Source organism: Xiphophorus couchianus, chromosome 2 (genome assembly GCF_001444195.1).
Source record: "Xiphophorus couchianus chromosome 2, X_couchianus-1.0, whole genome shotgun sequence".
Taxonomy (NCBI): domain Eukaryota; kingdom Metazoa; phylum Chordata; class Actinopteri; order Cyprinodontiformes; family Poeciliidae; genus Xiphophorus; species Xiphophorus couchianus.
The window spans coordinates 11,689,459-11,703,588 of NC_040229.1; the positions used below are offsets into that span (position 1 = coordinate 11,689,459).

At 37.7% G+C, this 14,130-nt stretch overlaps 1 protein-coding gene across 1 annotated transcript; it reads right to left on the reverse strand.

Annotated features, from left to right (window-relative positions):
* Nucleotides 1-800: 800 nt before the first annotated feature.
* On the reverse strand, nt 801-10,507 carry pnpla2 (patatin-like phospholipase domain containing 2). The gene is made up of 9 exons (XM_028031953.1): nt 10,021-10,507; nt 8,194-8,426; nt 7,945-8,010; nt 6,214-6,423; nt 5,596-5,656; nt 5,042-5,242; nt 4,004-4,136; nt 3,069-3,191; nt 801-2,821 (listed from the first exon to the last, which is right to left on the reverse strand). The coding sequence occupies exons 1-9, from the start codon at nt 10,205-10,207 to the stop codon at nt 2,503-2,505; spliced, it is 1,533 nt and encodes a 510-aa protein (XP_027887754.1). The 5' UTR covers nt 10,208-10,507; the 3' UTR covers nt 801-2,502.
* Nucleotides 10,508-14,130: the final 3,623 nt, after the last annotated feature.

Below are 14,130 nucleotides of genomic sequence, written 5' to 3' on the forward strand. Positions count from 1 at the left end.
GGGGTTCTCTCTGGGCCATCCAGCTTCTTCACAGCCCAAAAACATGACTGTTAAGTTTAATGGTCTCTCTGAAATGCTCTTAGATGCGTGTGTGTATAGTTATGTTTTTCTGTGTGGCCTTGTGATTGGCGACATGTCCAGATTACAAGGTGTGCATGCACGTGTAGGACTCTCCATGTATTCTTGCTGCCTCCTACAGTCCACGACATAACAGTTAGGTCTAAATTGCCCCTTAGAAGTGAGCAAGGATGGACAGATGTTGCTACTGTTAAAGTCACACAAAATAGTATTTTTTTTCTTACACCAAATATAACAACAAAGATAATTATTAAAACAAAAACTTGAGAAGTGACAAAAGTGATACACCTAAAAAAGTACTTTGCAAAATGTATGCTTCATGCCAAATTGCATCTTAATATGTGGTTTATAATGGAGGAATGATAAATGTAGTTTAACTTTTTTTAACTGACTGAATTGCTAAAAACCCACAACCATCTAGCGTTGCAATCCAAACCTACAGTGGTTTTATAGGTATGGGGAATGAAACCTAGTCTAAATTTGGTGCATGAAGAAACTACTTTTTTCTGTTTTCCTTTTTTACTACTTGACATTTTTGTAATTTTCTACTTCATTGTCATTACAGTTACAGTTTATGCCACAAACCACAAACAGTGAAAAATCCTCTGTAGTTTATAATTGAACTTGGGTGGTTTGCAGCATATGCCTACTGCTGCTCCTGTTTGTCTTGTCATAAGATGGAAGTTTTTCTGTTGTTGTTTAACAGAGTTGTAGTTATATGCTGTAGTTAATCATGGGGAGTACCAGTTTATTTTATGATCACAAATTCTAAACATGATGACACCTGGTGACAATTTCAGCACATTACATTGACTTGGCAAATAACATGTTTTTAGCAAATCAAATGCTCTATTAAAATGAAACACACTGTACATGACGAGTACTTAAAGAGCTTAGTTACTTAATAAGTAGAAAATGTGCAGTTCTGAAAAAAATGATTGACACTGAACAAAACACCAAACATATTTTAAAATAATTAACTAAAGTGAGAAGCAGTGGAAAAAAACAACAATGAAAAATCATAAAAACTATGATTGGAAATATACATGACCACTACAGTACTTTCATGTACTGCATACACATCAATTTGTTTTAGCCATTTACATTAGTACATTTGTTAAAAACAAAGTAAGCTTTCTTTAAACATAGTGCATTGGAAATGGCATCATGCAAATGGAGTAACTGCTTTTAACAAACCAACTCTAATGTTTTCCGTTTTGTCCAGTGCTTCCTGCGAGCCAAAAGTAATTGCAGGCAGGAAAATGCTGCTTCACTTTGTGGCTGACTGCCTTCCACTAAAACCATCAACACTTTTCTTTTATTGCGCTAAATCTTTGTAACATCCTGTAATTCAAGTTTCTGCATGACTGACTAACTGTGCAAATTTTAAGTGTGCTTCTGTTGATGTAATACTCCCTGAATGCTTGTAGCTAATGGCTTATTTCTGACTCAGACACTGGTTCAAAAATGTCGAACACCCAGTAAATGTGCCTGTGCCTTAAAAAACTATTTATGGTTCTTGAAGTTTTGTAGATTTTTGCCACGCCTTACACCTCGCTGTAGTTTTTGGAATTTTAAGTGGAAAATGAAACAGTTGACCATAACTGTGAAGTGAAAGAAAATGGATGCATGGTTTTGGAGATTATTTACAGTTAAATATCTGAAAAGTGTGGCATGTGGCATGCCGCATGCATTTGAAACAAACAAAAACAAAAAAAACACTGTGTGGCAGAGAACTAACACTGCCAATAACCCTGAACACATCATCCAGACAGTGAAACATTGCAGTACCATGATGTGGAGATGCTTCTCTTCCACCAGGATAAGAAAGCAGGTCATAAGTTATAAAACTGGGCTATCCTTGAAGAAAACATGTTAGACGATGTATTAGACCTGAAACTCAAACATATTTATGTATCGGAAAGGCCCAGTCAAAGTCCAGGTCTAAATTTGGTTGAGAATCTGAGGAAAGACAATCTGAGGAAAGACTTGCTTTTCACGTTCCCTTTCCATCCATTCTGACTGAGGTTGACTAATGGGTGAAAATGTCAGTCTCTGAATATCTAACGCTGTCAGAGACATATCACGAAACACTTCCAGGTGTACATGCAGTGAGACGTGGCTCCAGCAGGGCTGATTACAAACACATGCTATTCTCGTATTTTTGATTGGCGAAAAAAGTGAAAACCATGAATTTTTCTTCCATTTCACAATTATGCACAACTTTGTGTTGGTGTAAACTTAAGGGAAGTATGAATTCTTTTTCAAAGTACTATATCACTACTTCCAAACACTACACAAAGTAGCTGACTGCATTTCAAATGCAATATTGACATTGCAACTTTAACATATCCAAGTGTAAAAATTCAGCCTTATTTTTGTTTTTCACTAATCCTGGATCAGGATTGTGATCACAGCTGAAGCCTACCAAAAGCTCTTAGATCTACTCAGAGGTTTAGCAGGTTTGCCACCTTGAGGATTAAAATAACCTTTGTGTTCTGCAAAGTCTTGTTGGAAAAAGCTAGCCACGCGGCTGGTCTCTGGTGGGATCCGTCTGGTTTTGAAGGAGCCTTGCAGGTCCATGTCGATGCAGAGAACTCCAGACAATAGCCGGTTCTTGTACCGGTCGAACACGTCCTGCATTGAAGAGCCGCTGCTGTTCATCCAGGCGGGAAATAGGTTGCTGGAGCTGGGCTTGGATGGGAGGGACTTGTAATGGTAAAGCTCCAGGTGGCAGAACAGCCTATTAGAAAAGATTGCAAATGAAAAATTAGCTCAAATTAGCTCTGATTGTTGACATATCAGTCACTTTGAATTCCTGCCACCCTCAAACGGCTAAAATGATATGCTTCTGCAAGCCTTACAAAGCTGAAATCCTGCCAAGATCAAATGCTGCAGAGAGCAGCCTCTGTTAGTCAGGTGTGTACAGTCTTGCCTGACATGTTATGCAACATTAGGCTGTGACTATAACTGTCGGTTTTATGAACTACCTGGCAGATACGTGCTGTGAAAAGTTTCTGGAAGCCTGACGCAGAAGACGTAGCAGGATTTTCAGTATCTGCTCTCGGATCCAGCCCACATCCTCCTGCACATCTGGAAGCCACTCCAGAAGCCTGCACATGGAAGACATCATCATCAGTCGGTGCACAACATAGCATCCCCAGTAACAGCGATAAACATTGCCCTCAACTATCAAAAATGGTGCACCTGGTAAAGTTTGCACAAAAGTCTTAAAATAAAGTTAAGTTGAGAGACCTGGTGATGAAGAGATGCCATTTTTATGCAGTCCTCACTGTTTATGGTTTCAAGAAAAGCTCAGGTCTTCCTCCAACCTTGTTTGTGCCAGTTACAATTGTTTTAAACATAGTAATTGCTAATATGAGTTTAAATATGGACAAATGTATGGAATTAACATTTTTATTTTAGCCTTTCACCTGAACACACATTTGCAAATTGTGAATGAGATGTTCCACTGTCTTTTAAATTTTGAGATCAGAGAAAAGGGCCCCTGTGTCAGAGGAATAGTAACTCAAGGATTACTAATTAATAAGTTCATAAAAACTGTGAAACTGTAAAAAGAGAGTAAACTGATATTGCTACAGGTACCAATAAATGTTGCAGCTGTGACAATAAACAAGCATACTTCAATTAATAGTTGCATTTTTCTAAGTATTCAGTGTGATACTAAGCCTCTACATTACAAAACGGAAGTTATTCTTGCAGCCTTTTACCAATTTTCATAAGGGGTGAAAATAATGCCCGCACAAAAACGTGGATGAAATAAACTTCAAATCTACGCAGTTTCAATACTTTAAAAACATTGTTTCCTGAAAAATGGCTTCTGTTATGAAACATACAATCAGACACGTACAACATTATCAGAAACAGTAGGAATGGGGTGTGATGTGATGACGTCACACATCACCTGAGAGTCAAGGACACAGCAGACTCCAGAGGGAGAGTGTAGGGGAGCATCATGGCTGATGCCATCCTGACAGGGAGCAGATTGCCCAGAGACTGCACCAGGCTCCTCCTCTCCAGGCAGGCCTCCAGTAGAGCTGCAGGGGGCGCCAAACATGCAGAAGTTAAAGAATTTCACACGATTTCACAGGAAGTTATGTTACTAAACACATGTTCAATTTAGTGAATATAATTTATTCTGTCACGCTTCATGAATATAGTTTGCCACCGCTGTTAACTTTACGGTTTTAATAATGCATTTGAAATATTCTTTTCTCAAAGTGGACAGATAACACAATTTAATTTTAAAAATAGATAAATACTTGGGTGCATAATTGGATAAATTTCTTGTGAATTCGTTTTCAATTTACACCAGCTTAATCATACACACTGAATATAAGCAAGTCTCAGCTTGACCTCATGTCGTCTTGGCAGAACTGGTAGAGTTCACTCTTTGCAGAGACTTTTAAGCATAGCCTACACATTTTTAGCAGCATTTACGATAGTTTTTTTTTTGGGTAGAATCATTAGAAAACTTTATACTGGGCGTACAGAACCAGTTTTGATGTGTATATGGGCTCCTTGTCCAGTTGGTAACTATAAAGGAAATAAAATGTTTTTCCATCTACAAAAGGCATGTATTACAAAAGCTGAAAAGAGCTAATTTGTTGATTAAAAAAATTGACACGCACCAGATATGTCAAAAAGTACCAAGAAGCATATTAAGTACCAAAAGAAGCAAGCAAACAAAAATATTCAGGGTCAGCAGTCGGATACATAAACTTTACTGGAAATGTGTTTTTACAATAGCTGCAATAAAAACTTTTAAAAAAGACTTAAGAAAACATGTTTAAGAATTGTTTTAAACCTTAAAAACGTCTGATGTTAATGAAGCAGAAAAGAAGAACAAAACAAAACAAAGACTACTGGAGACTTTCACACAAACTGCAAATAGATATAATAAATACTGTATGATACACTGTCAGGTTGAGTGAAATCTTACCTTTGTGCACGGCAGGTGGAAGATACTCGATGATATGCTCATCTAGTGAGGAGCTGGCATGAAACATCACTTTTGCCTCCACCTGTGGCTTCTCTTCTGCCTCGTTGTTTTTCTCAGCCCTCCCTTCATCACAAGCCTTTAGTTCTTCTCTGTTGGCCAGGAATGCTTTGTCTGTTTGAGGCCCGGTGCAATTAAGCAATCCTGAATTTCACACAAAACAGATATAAACCTTACTGATTCATCAATATATTCTATTAAAAAATATATAATATCTCTGGTAAAGGTGTTTTTAACAAATATACATTTCACTGCTGGTGTGTACTTAAATAACTACGGCGAGTAATTCGAGCTTATCACAAGAAAAAAACAGCCGATTGATTTGCTGACATGGTAAAAGGAAGCATGAGTTTTGATAATGTATCAGGACCGACACGCCATGTACAACCTAAACATTTGTGGTCATGAGACAAAAACAAGAAATCAATAATGCTAGTTTATGGCCAGATTTATTCAAAGGAGCTTTGAGGCTGTTCACAGAATAAAGCAAGTCTTACCGTTTCTCTTTAAAAAGTGCAGAGCATCTTTATATCCCTGCTTGCACATGGACTTCATAACCTGCATTCAAACACACATTTATGTTTATCTTTTATGTGTCAAAGTAGTCCAGTGTGATCACTCCATCTTACATGCTGTTGTTTGTGGGTTTTAACATTACCTTTTGTAATGTTTATAAAATGTTTAAATTGTTGAGGCGAATTTTCTGTTTTGATTTTGTTTGTGTCCTCAGATATTTCATTATGTCTTGTCTTTGTAATTTTTGCAAAAGTATGATTTTATTGTAATGTTTGTGGTGTGTGGACCCCAGGAGGAACAGTCTCTACTACTGTAGAGACTAATTGGGATTCTTAATAAACACGATAAATACATTTACAGAAATCTCAAAATGCTATAATCAGTAAAACAATTAAACAGCAACCAATACGGTCCATAAAACACAGATCCAAACATTAAAAGATTAGAACAAGACACATTAATTAAAAGAAAATCATAAAAAAGGTTTTTCTCCAATTGCCTTGCACTTGCACGATCACGTTCACAAATATCAAAGTTTTAGCATTACAAAATATGAAAAAACTCTAGGGGTATGAACACTTTATTAGAGAAAGGCCTACCATTGGATCTGGTGGGAAAAGCGCCCTAGAGACTCTGTATAGGTTGGGGAGGGTGAACTGGATGCTTGTGTTGGTGAAACGTAGCTCGTGGATGTTGGTGGAAGTGTCTCGAGGGCAGATGTCACTCTCTCCGGAAAAGGGGGAGACCGTGATGGTGTTCTTCAGCTCGTACTGCGGCAGGTTGTTGGAGATTCCCCCGTCAACATATCGCTGAATGGTAAAAGATAAATAGCAGCAGAGTAAACAGAGCCAGATCAATGAATGCACAAAGTTTCCACAAACGGAACTGAGGGGGCCTTCATCCACAGTGCAGGAAATAAACAGGATGCGATAATAGTGAACTCATATCCTCTGTATTGATAAGGGCAGGTTTTTATCAAAGATTATGAAATGTCAAAGCTACCAACCAGACATTTAAATGAAATCAATCAAATAAACTTTAGATAAATTCTCCCCTACAGAACAACATCTTAAATTTTCTATTTGTTTGTAATTTTTGTTATTAATCTTGATTAGATTTTTTTTTTAATTCACAGGGTTCCATGCAAACAACATCCCCTTAGTAACATTACATAAACCACAAAGCAACTGATCATAGCTGTTAATTTATTATTATTATTATTATTATTATTATTATTATTAAGCTCTTTATTGTTGTTTTTTTTAGCTAATTTCTTCTTCTGGAGTGTACTCTTGTATTCTGCAGAGCTGCATTTAAGAACTGGAACCAAGCATGAGAATAAATTTATTGTCGTCATCACAGCATATATTAGAAGGTTTTTAAGAGTCAGAATTTGGCTCAGACACATAGAGTTGGATCATTTGCAACTCTAAATCTGTCAGAATTTGTCAGAAGTTGCTTGTTAACTATAATTTATGCTAATGCCAGTAGATTAACTGATCCCAACCATATACACACAAATCCGTGTTTTTCTTCGGGGTGTTTTTCAAAATTGTAGCATTTTGTGAAATCCTGCGGTGCAAACCCATACATTATTGCACAACTATTTTCTTTATCGTCAGTGTACATTTGTGAGAAGAAAAACTAAACCACTGGTTAGTCTCTTTACACACACATACAGTGTGTGTGCGTATGTAAAGAGACTGTGACATCAGGATTTAAGTCACAAGAGGGCACTAAGGAAACATCAAATTACATGTGAGGCCACCTGATCACATTTTGGCTCTGCCACTCTCTATGTTTTTCCTCAATCCAAACACAGACACACACACACACACCCTTTCTCTAATACAATGTTAAACTTCGAAAAACCCGTCACAAAGTTCACAGTGGGAGGGCGGTACTGCTGGCATCACTCAGGGATATTTCTCAGAAAAAAAACCTTTGCACTAGAAACATGCCGAACAAAACAGAAAAGAGGAAAAAGGAGACTTTCCAACCTCCCCCCTGAGAGTAAAATTTCAGACAAACACTAACGCTAGTGGAATTTTATAACCACTGTTTACACACATGTGCCACTAGGAACAAACACATCCTGAAGGAATGGAGGGCCCCAACGGTGACAGAAAAAGAAAATGTGCCAAAAGCAACGAAGACAAAACAGAACGGAGTAAACCACTTTGAGTTAGAAAAAAGACAGACTGTTCTTATATCACATCAGAAAAGTCAGTTTTAATGTAAATCTTCCCAAATCACAGTTAAATTCAACTTAATTAGTCTGAAAACAGAAGAATGGCATCAACAGGAAAAGCAAGAGAGAATTTACTCACCACTCCTTGAAGTGTGGGAGGAATAAGGCCACAATACACTGGGATGTAGGCACTGCAGACACATGCCTAATAAAAAACCAAATAATTGTAAGTTAGATACTTGAGCCCTTTTTGGAGTGTATTTGTCTGGGCAGAGTAAGAGTGTGAGAATTAGAGGAACTTTACTTGTTTCACTCCAGACGAGTGAGAATAGGCAACTCTGTATGTAGCTGTAAAAAGTGTCTAGTCTTAATGTTATTTAGTATATACCTGAATCAGCTCCTCCTTATTGTTGAAGTGAGACACCAGGACGTTTTCTCCATCTGCCACACGGGTCAGAGAGATTCCCAGTCGCCCGTTGGCCCGATGGGGGCTATCTGCGGGCAGAGTCCGCTTCAGGACATGACGGACAATCTTCACCAGATTAAAGGAAGGGTGCATGGGTCCGAGGAACCGCTTCCTTGCCTCTTTGGCGACTTCAATTATGCTTGCCCCAGCATCTCCTGCAGTTAATTACAGGAACGACAGTTCACAATCATGTGGATCACAGCCAAACATCAGGGTTAGACATTTATTGCTTTAGTGAGTGTAAACTATTAGACTGGAGTAAAGTATTTGAAATTATGTAGACAAATAAGCATCTTTGTACAGCTTTACAAAGAATTCAATGTAAATATAGCACCCAATATGTATTATTCTGAGATGAGCTAAACGACAGATAGGATTCTCTTTATGTATTCATCTGGGATCATGGGAATTGTTGAGCAGAACCTGGAGATAGAAAAAGCTATAAATAACAACCCCCCAGAATGACAATATTAAGGTACAATGAATAACAACAATTAGCATTGTTTTTACACTGAATAGTTAATATATAGACACTAAGATACCTTTTAGATACAGTTATTTAGGTGAGCTATTTCATAAAAAAACTAATCAGAAAAAACTAATCATTTTGTTTGATATTACTTTAACCAAACATAAAACCCAGTCAACTTCAAGTTCAGGCCATTTGGGGAAACTTGTCTTGACTCTTTTAAGTTTACTTTCCCAAACAAGCAAAAACTTACACTTAAAATAAATTACTTGTATTGTTTGAATAAATGTATGAATGTGAATAATGTCAGTTGAATATCTTGATAATGATTATTAGTATGAACAAAGTTATGCTAAGGTAAATGTTTTTAAGTTTTCCTCTTTTCTAAAGAGGGCTGAATTTAATTTGAGCCAGTTTCTGCCTGAGCTGAACCAACTCACTTCAAGAGAGGAAGCTAGTTACCATAGGTAACTTAAGTAATATATCCAATTAAAAATAAGAGAGTTTATTTTGATAGCTTAACATTACATTACATTACTTTGCAATTTTTTATTATATTTATTTTACCTTAGAGACACTAAAATGCTACATCTACTTGCTGTGGTAAATGCTATAGGTTTATGGTCTCAATCTAAGCCAACTTGAACAACATAAGCAAAAAGAAAATGTTGGTCCAAAGAAATAAGTTAATAATAAATATATGTTGTTCATTTAGAGTTAACCAACAAATGGCAGTGATTACTTTGTAAAACCTTGTGTCAGCTTAATTGCACTGAAATTTGCTGTGGAGTTAAACAGTGACGTTGCATTACGGGATGAAGCAGACTATGTGCTTTTTAATTACTACTTTGGTTTTGTTAACAGCCTGACTTTCACAGAAAATAACTGTTGTAGAAGATTAATATTTTACAGTGCATTGAAAAAATTATAAAAACATATTTGAGCGTGTAAGCAAACTTTACTACTGTTCTTGTTTTCTTTTCTTTATATAAAACTTTGTTCATTCTTTTATTACACTATGTTCAATGAAGTCAAACTCTACTCAACTCAAATAACCCCCCAAATCTTTATTCTTAAGACACTTATGATGATTTAAGGTGACAAGAAGAAAGATTTTATTTGAGCTGAAACTAAAAGTAATATTAAAATAGGTTACATTCTAATTATTTTGTGCCGGTTTAATGTTACAATCCATGCAACTATTGCAACTAACAATTGAAACTGGATGCCATAGTCTCTCCATCCTATGCAGGTGCACGCAGACAACAACCGGTACATACCGAGACACACTCCAGTGACCAAAGCAGTGGCGGTGAGGGCCCCAGCAGAGGCTCCATAGATGTGTCTGGCATTCTGCACCAGGAAAGGAGCCTGCTCCTGCAGACAGCTGGCCACACCGATGTGGTAGATCCCCAGGAAGCCGCAGCCTGCGAAGGAGATGTTCCAGGGCGAGTCTAACGGGAACATGCTTGTCCAGAGCTGTGACCGGGAACGCAAAAGCTTAACTCTGAATTTAAATGTTGCCGTTCACGAAACAGCTTGCACGTTTCTTTTGCAATAACAGACAATAAAATTAAAAGCATTCCCCTTTCGCATGACGTACTTAAAGTACTAAACCTTTACCAGTTAGTTTTGTTATTGCACAGCAGATGTCCTCAGCTAGCGATTAAAAATGAACATAGTTTAGAAAGCGACACGCAAATTCCTTAACACTGAAGGTTCGTAGCAGCTTTTAAATAAGCTAGATCGGAGGAAATTAATAAATACGTAGTAAACTTTGGGCGATTGTTATTATTTCACATGTTCTGTTTGCTTAACCAAGAGGGAGGATACAGGATGAACAGCTTGACCAATCACATTTCAGCCGGAAAAGAACCTTGACCAATGAGAATTGAACAAAATTACATTTTAACCAATCATAGTTTTCATCGCTGAATGGCTGATGAAGTCAGCTTGCGGTCACTTTTTTTCTGACATTGTCAAAAGTTATTTCCCTAGGCGGAACTCCACGCTTTGTTTTGTTCAATGTTTATGTTCCCAAGTTAAAAAAATAATAATTCAGAGACCAGAGGTCTTATTTTGAGTTTGTTTCACAATATGAATCTTCGAAAGAATCTGGAAGAAAGGTGTACTGATTTCTGGAACCCTCTGTTTACATGACAATCGCTGAAATCCACAATGCGCTATATGAAGCTTTTCATTTTATAATACGGCTGCGCCAACAATAAAAGGTGACTTTTTTTTTTTTTTTTTAACAGTGCCTGTATATTAGGTTTAGCTTTAACATTTCCTGTTATTAACAAAAATATTGGATGTTTTTAACAAAAGAAAAATTGAAACCCCAAATATTAGTTAAGTGCACTGTGCAATATCTCTGACTGATCACTTCCTTGAATAAACTGTTCGCAGAATAAGACAAAAAAACAAAACAGTCCATGTTGAGAAAGGTCCAGATTAACACATCCTATTGTGAAAGCAAGATGTGCTACTTTCCCTGAGTTTATAGATTTCTATTCTAAAAAGATACCACTGTCTGAATTAGCCGTAATGACTATAAATGAGAGAGAAAATTCCCCAAACATCGGATATTAATAGCGATAATGAAGCGGTTTTATTCATGATCAGCTCTCAGTGAGATAAGCAGAGTCCCTCTAAATGAGACGAACATGGTGAACAATAAAGACGCCAGATCAGGGTTTTCCTAAAACATAAGTTTTCATGAAAACCAATAAACAGCAATTCATATTTAGCGTGCAAAGCACAAATAAAAATAATTTATTCCTATTTTGGTCACAACCAGAAGAAAATGAAGACAATGAAAAAGTTGGCGCCGGGCGAAGAGAGGCGATCTGCGGTGGCTGCGGGTTGTAAATTATTTAATTAGCCCAACTGTTAATAATTTAAATAGTTAAATAGTAGTCTGAAGGCGGCATGCGCAGTGGCTGCTGAAGCAAAGTGACTTATTACGTGACGACATAAGACTTTGATCCCTATGACGTGTAGATGAACGTCATATATCAGGGTCTTTATTTGCTAGTTCTTTTTCTCTAACCGTCACTTTGCACTTGTTGGTCGCAGAGCCCAGATCTGTTTTTGTTCCTCAAACTTGAAAAACCTACAACAGCCATGGCCAATAGAAGGAGTTCTCCATCTACTGAGACCATTACGGTCGAAGCATTGGAGGCGGTGGTCGACCGCCTCTTTATCAACATGACCCCAGAGGAGTGGTTGAAACTGGCAGCTGGAAATCCAGCACCCAGCACCACCTCCACTCTGGGAGAGATTTTTGGAGATATTTTGAACATATTTACATCCAATGTTCTGGAAAATCTCCACAAGCAGAAATTCACCATTGAGGGCTTGGAGGCAGTCGTGGGCAACAAAGTTCCAGAGACATTTGCTGAAATCATGGACGTCGATGGAGACTACCATACCGAACACACAGTGAATTTAAACCGGCTCACTGTGAAGTATCTGCTGGATAGAATTTACCACAGCTTGGGCTCGGATGATACTCCAACAAATCATGTCGAGCATACACCTTGTATATCCATAGTCAGATATATGGTTGAGGAAACCATCTCGATCATAAAGGACCTCATGGTTAGACTGCGTGCATCCAATGAGGAATCCATAAAAGTAGCCGTTGACGACCCAGTTCAGCCTAAAGAGCTCGCAGACGTTGAAATAGAGATGACAAACCAAACTGCTGAGCCAAAGTCAAAATGCAAACTGACAGGGAAGATAAAGAGGTTTTTCATCAAATTTGCTCGGAAACATTCATCTAGGGTTGCTCCAGAGAACGTACCAGAGAAACCAGAAACCTCTGAACCTAATGAAGTCATTAGGTCATTTTAAACTTAGTTAGAAGTTAGGTCATTTTATACTTGTTCGTGTTACGTAGTTAGTTCATTTTAAACTTAGTAGTTAGGTCATTTTATACTTGTTCGTGTTAAGCAGTTAGGTCATTTTATACTTGTTCGTGTTACGTAGTTAGTTCATTTTAAACTTAGTAGTTAGGTCATTTTATACTTGTTCGTGTTAAGCAGTTAGGTCTTTTTATACTTAGTTAGTAGTTAGGTCATTTTATACTTGTTCATGTTACGTAGTTAGTTCATTTTAAACTTAGTAGTTAGGTCATTTAAAACATGTTCGTGTTACGTAGTTAGCTCATTTTAAACTTAGTTAGTAGTTAGGTAATTTAAAACGTGTTCGTGTTACGTAGTTAGGTAATTTTAAACTTAGTTAGTAGTTAGGTCATTTAAAACGTGTTCGTGTTACATAGTTAGGTAATTTTAAACTTAGTTAGAAGTTAGGTGATTTTATGTTTATGTTGATTTGTTCAAAACAAACATTTGCTTGTTTTGTGGGAAATGTGTGAATTGCAAGCAGACTAAATGAAACATGGAATCAGAGCATCTGCAAAAGTAAATGAACCACAGCTGCACTGGTAAAGACAATCAGGTAAAAGACTCAGGTAAAACACATGTGAGTGCTCGAGTAATCAATTAAGCAGACCAATCAAATGAGGCATCCTCGGGAAAAGTTTTGAGGTGCACTTGGTTAAAAGGGAGAGGAAACCAACCAAACCACTGTTGTATCAAGGCATAAAGACCAGATTAACAATGCCGAGAGGAAAGGAGACATCTGAGGACATCAGGAAGAAGGTGGTAACAGCCCATCAGTCTGGGGAAAGCTATAAGTCCATCTCCAAAAGATTCCAGCTTCATCCATCCACTGTGAGACAAATCATTTTCAAATGGAGGGCACTAGGCATCACCGCCACTCTGCCCAGTGGACGGCCATCAAAACTTACACAAAGAAGCACCAGAAAAATAATAATGCAGGTAAAAGCCAACCCATGCATCACCTCCAGAGAGTTGCAGAGACTCTCTGTCAGCGTCTGGGATAAATGTACATGCGTCTACAATCAGGCGAAACATCAATAGACATGGCATTCATGGGAGAGTTGCTAGAAGGAAGCCTTTGCTTTCAAGAAAGAACAAAGCTGCCGGTTTAAACTTTACCAGAGAGCACTTGGACAAACCAGAGGCTTTCTGGAAGTCCATTCTCTGGACGGACGAGTCCAAAATTGAATTATTTGGCTATAATCACAGATGCCATGTTTGGAGAAAAGTAAACACTGCATTTAAAGAGAAGAACCTCCTCCCAACAGTGAAGCATGGTGGTGGAAATGTGAAAGTCTGGGCCTGCTTTTCTGCCTCCAGACCTGGACGACTCCATATAATACAGGGAACCATCAATTTCCAGGACTATCAACAAATTCTTGACCAGAATCTCCTGCCATCAGTCAGGAAGTTGAAGCTGGGATGGAAATGGATTATGCAACAAGACAACGACCCAAAGCATTCCAGCAAAAGTACCAAAGT

What these genes read in the sequence shown, in the direction of transcription:
- pnpla2 (XM_028031953.1), bottom strand. Translation starts at nt 10,207, where the DNA reads ATGTTCCCGTTAGACTCGCCCTGGAACATCTCCTTCGCAGGCTGCGGC. An exon ending in ATAAGGAGGAGCTGATTCAG is followed by an intron (nt 8,011 to 8,193) that starts GTATATACTAAA and finishes GTTTTTTATTAG; the next exon opens with GCATGTGTCTGCAGTGCCTA. An exon ending in TCACAGCACGTATCTGCCAG is followed by an intron (nt 2,822 to 3,068) that starts GTAGTTCATAAA and finishes CTTTTCTAATAG; the next exon opens with GCTGTTCTGCCACCTGGAGC.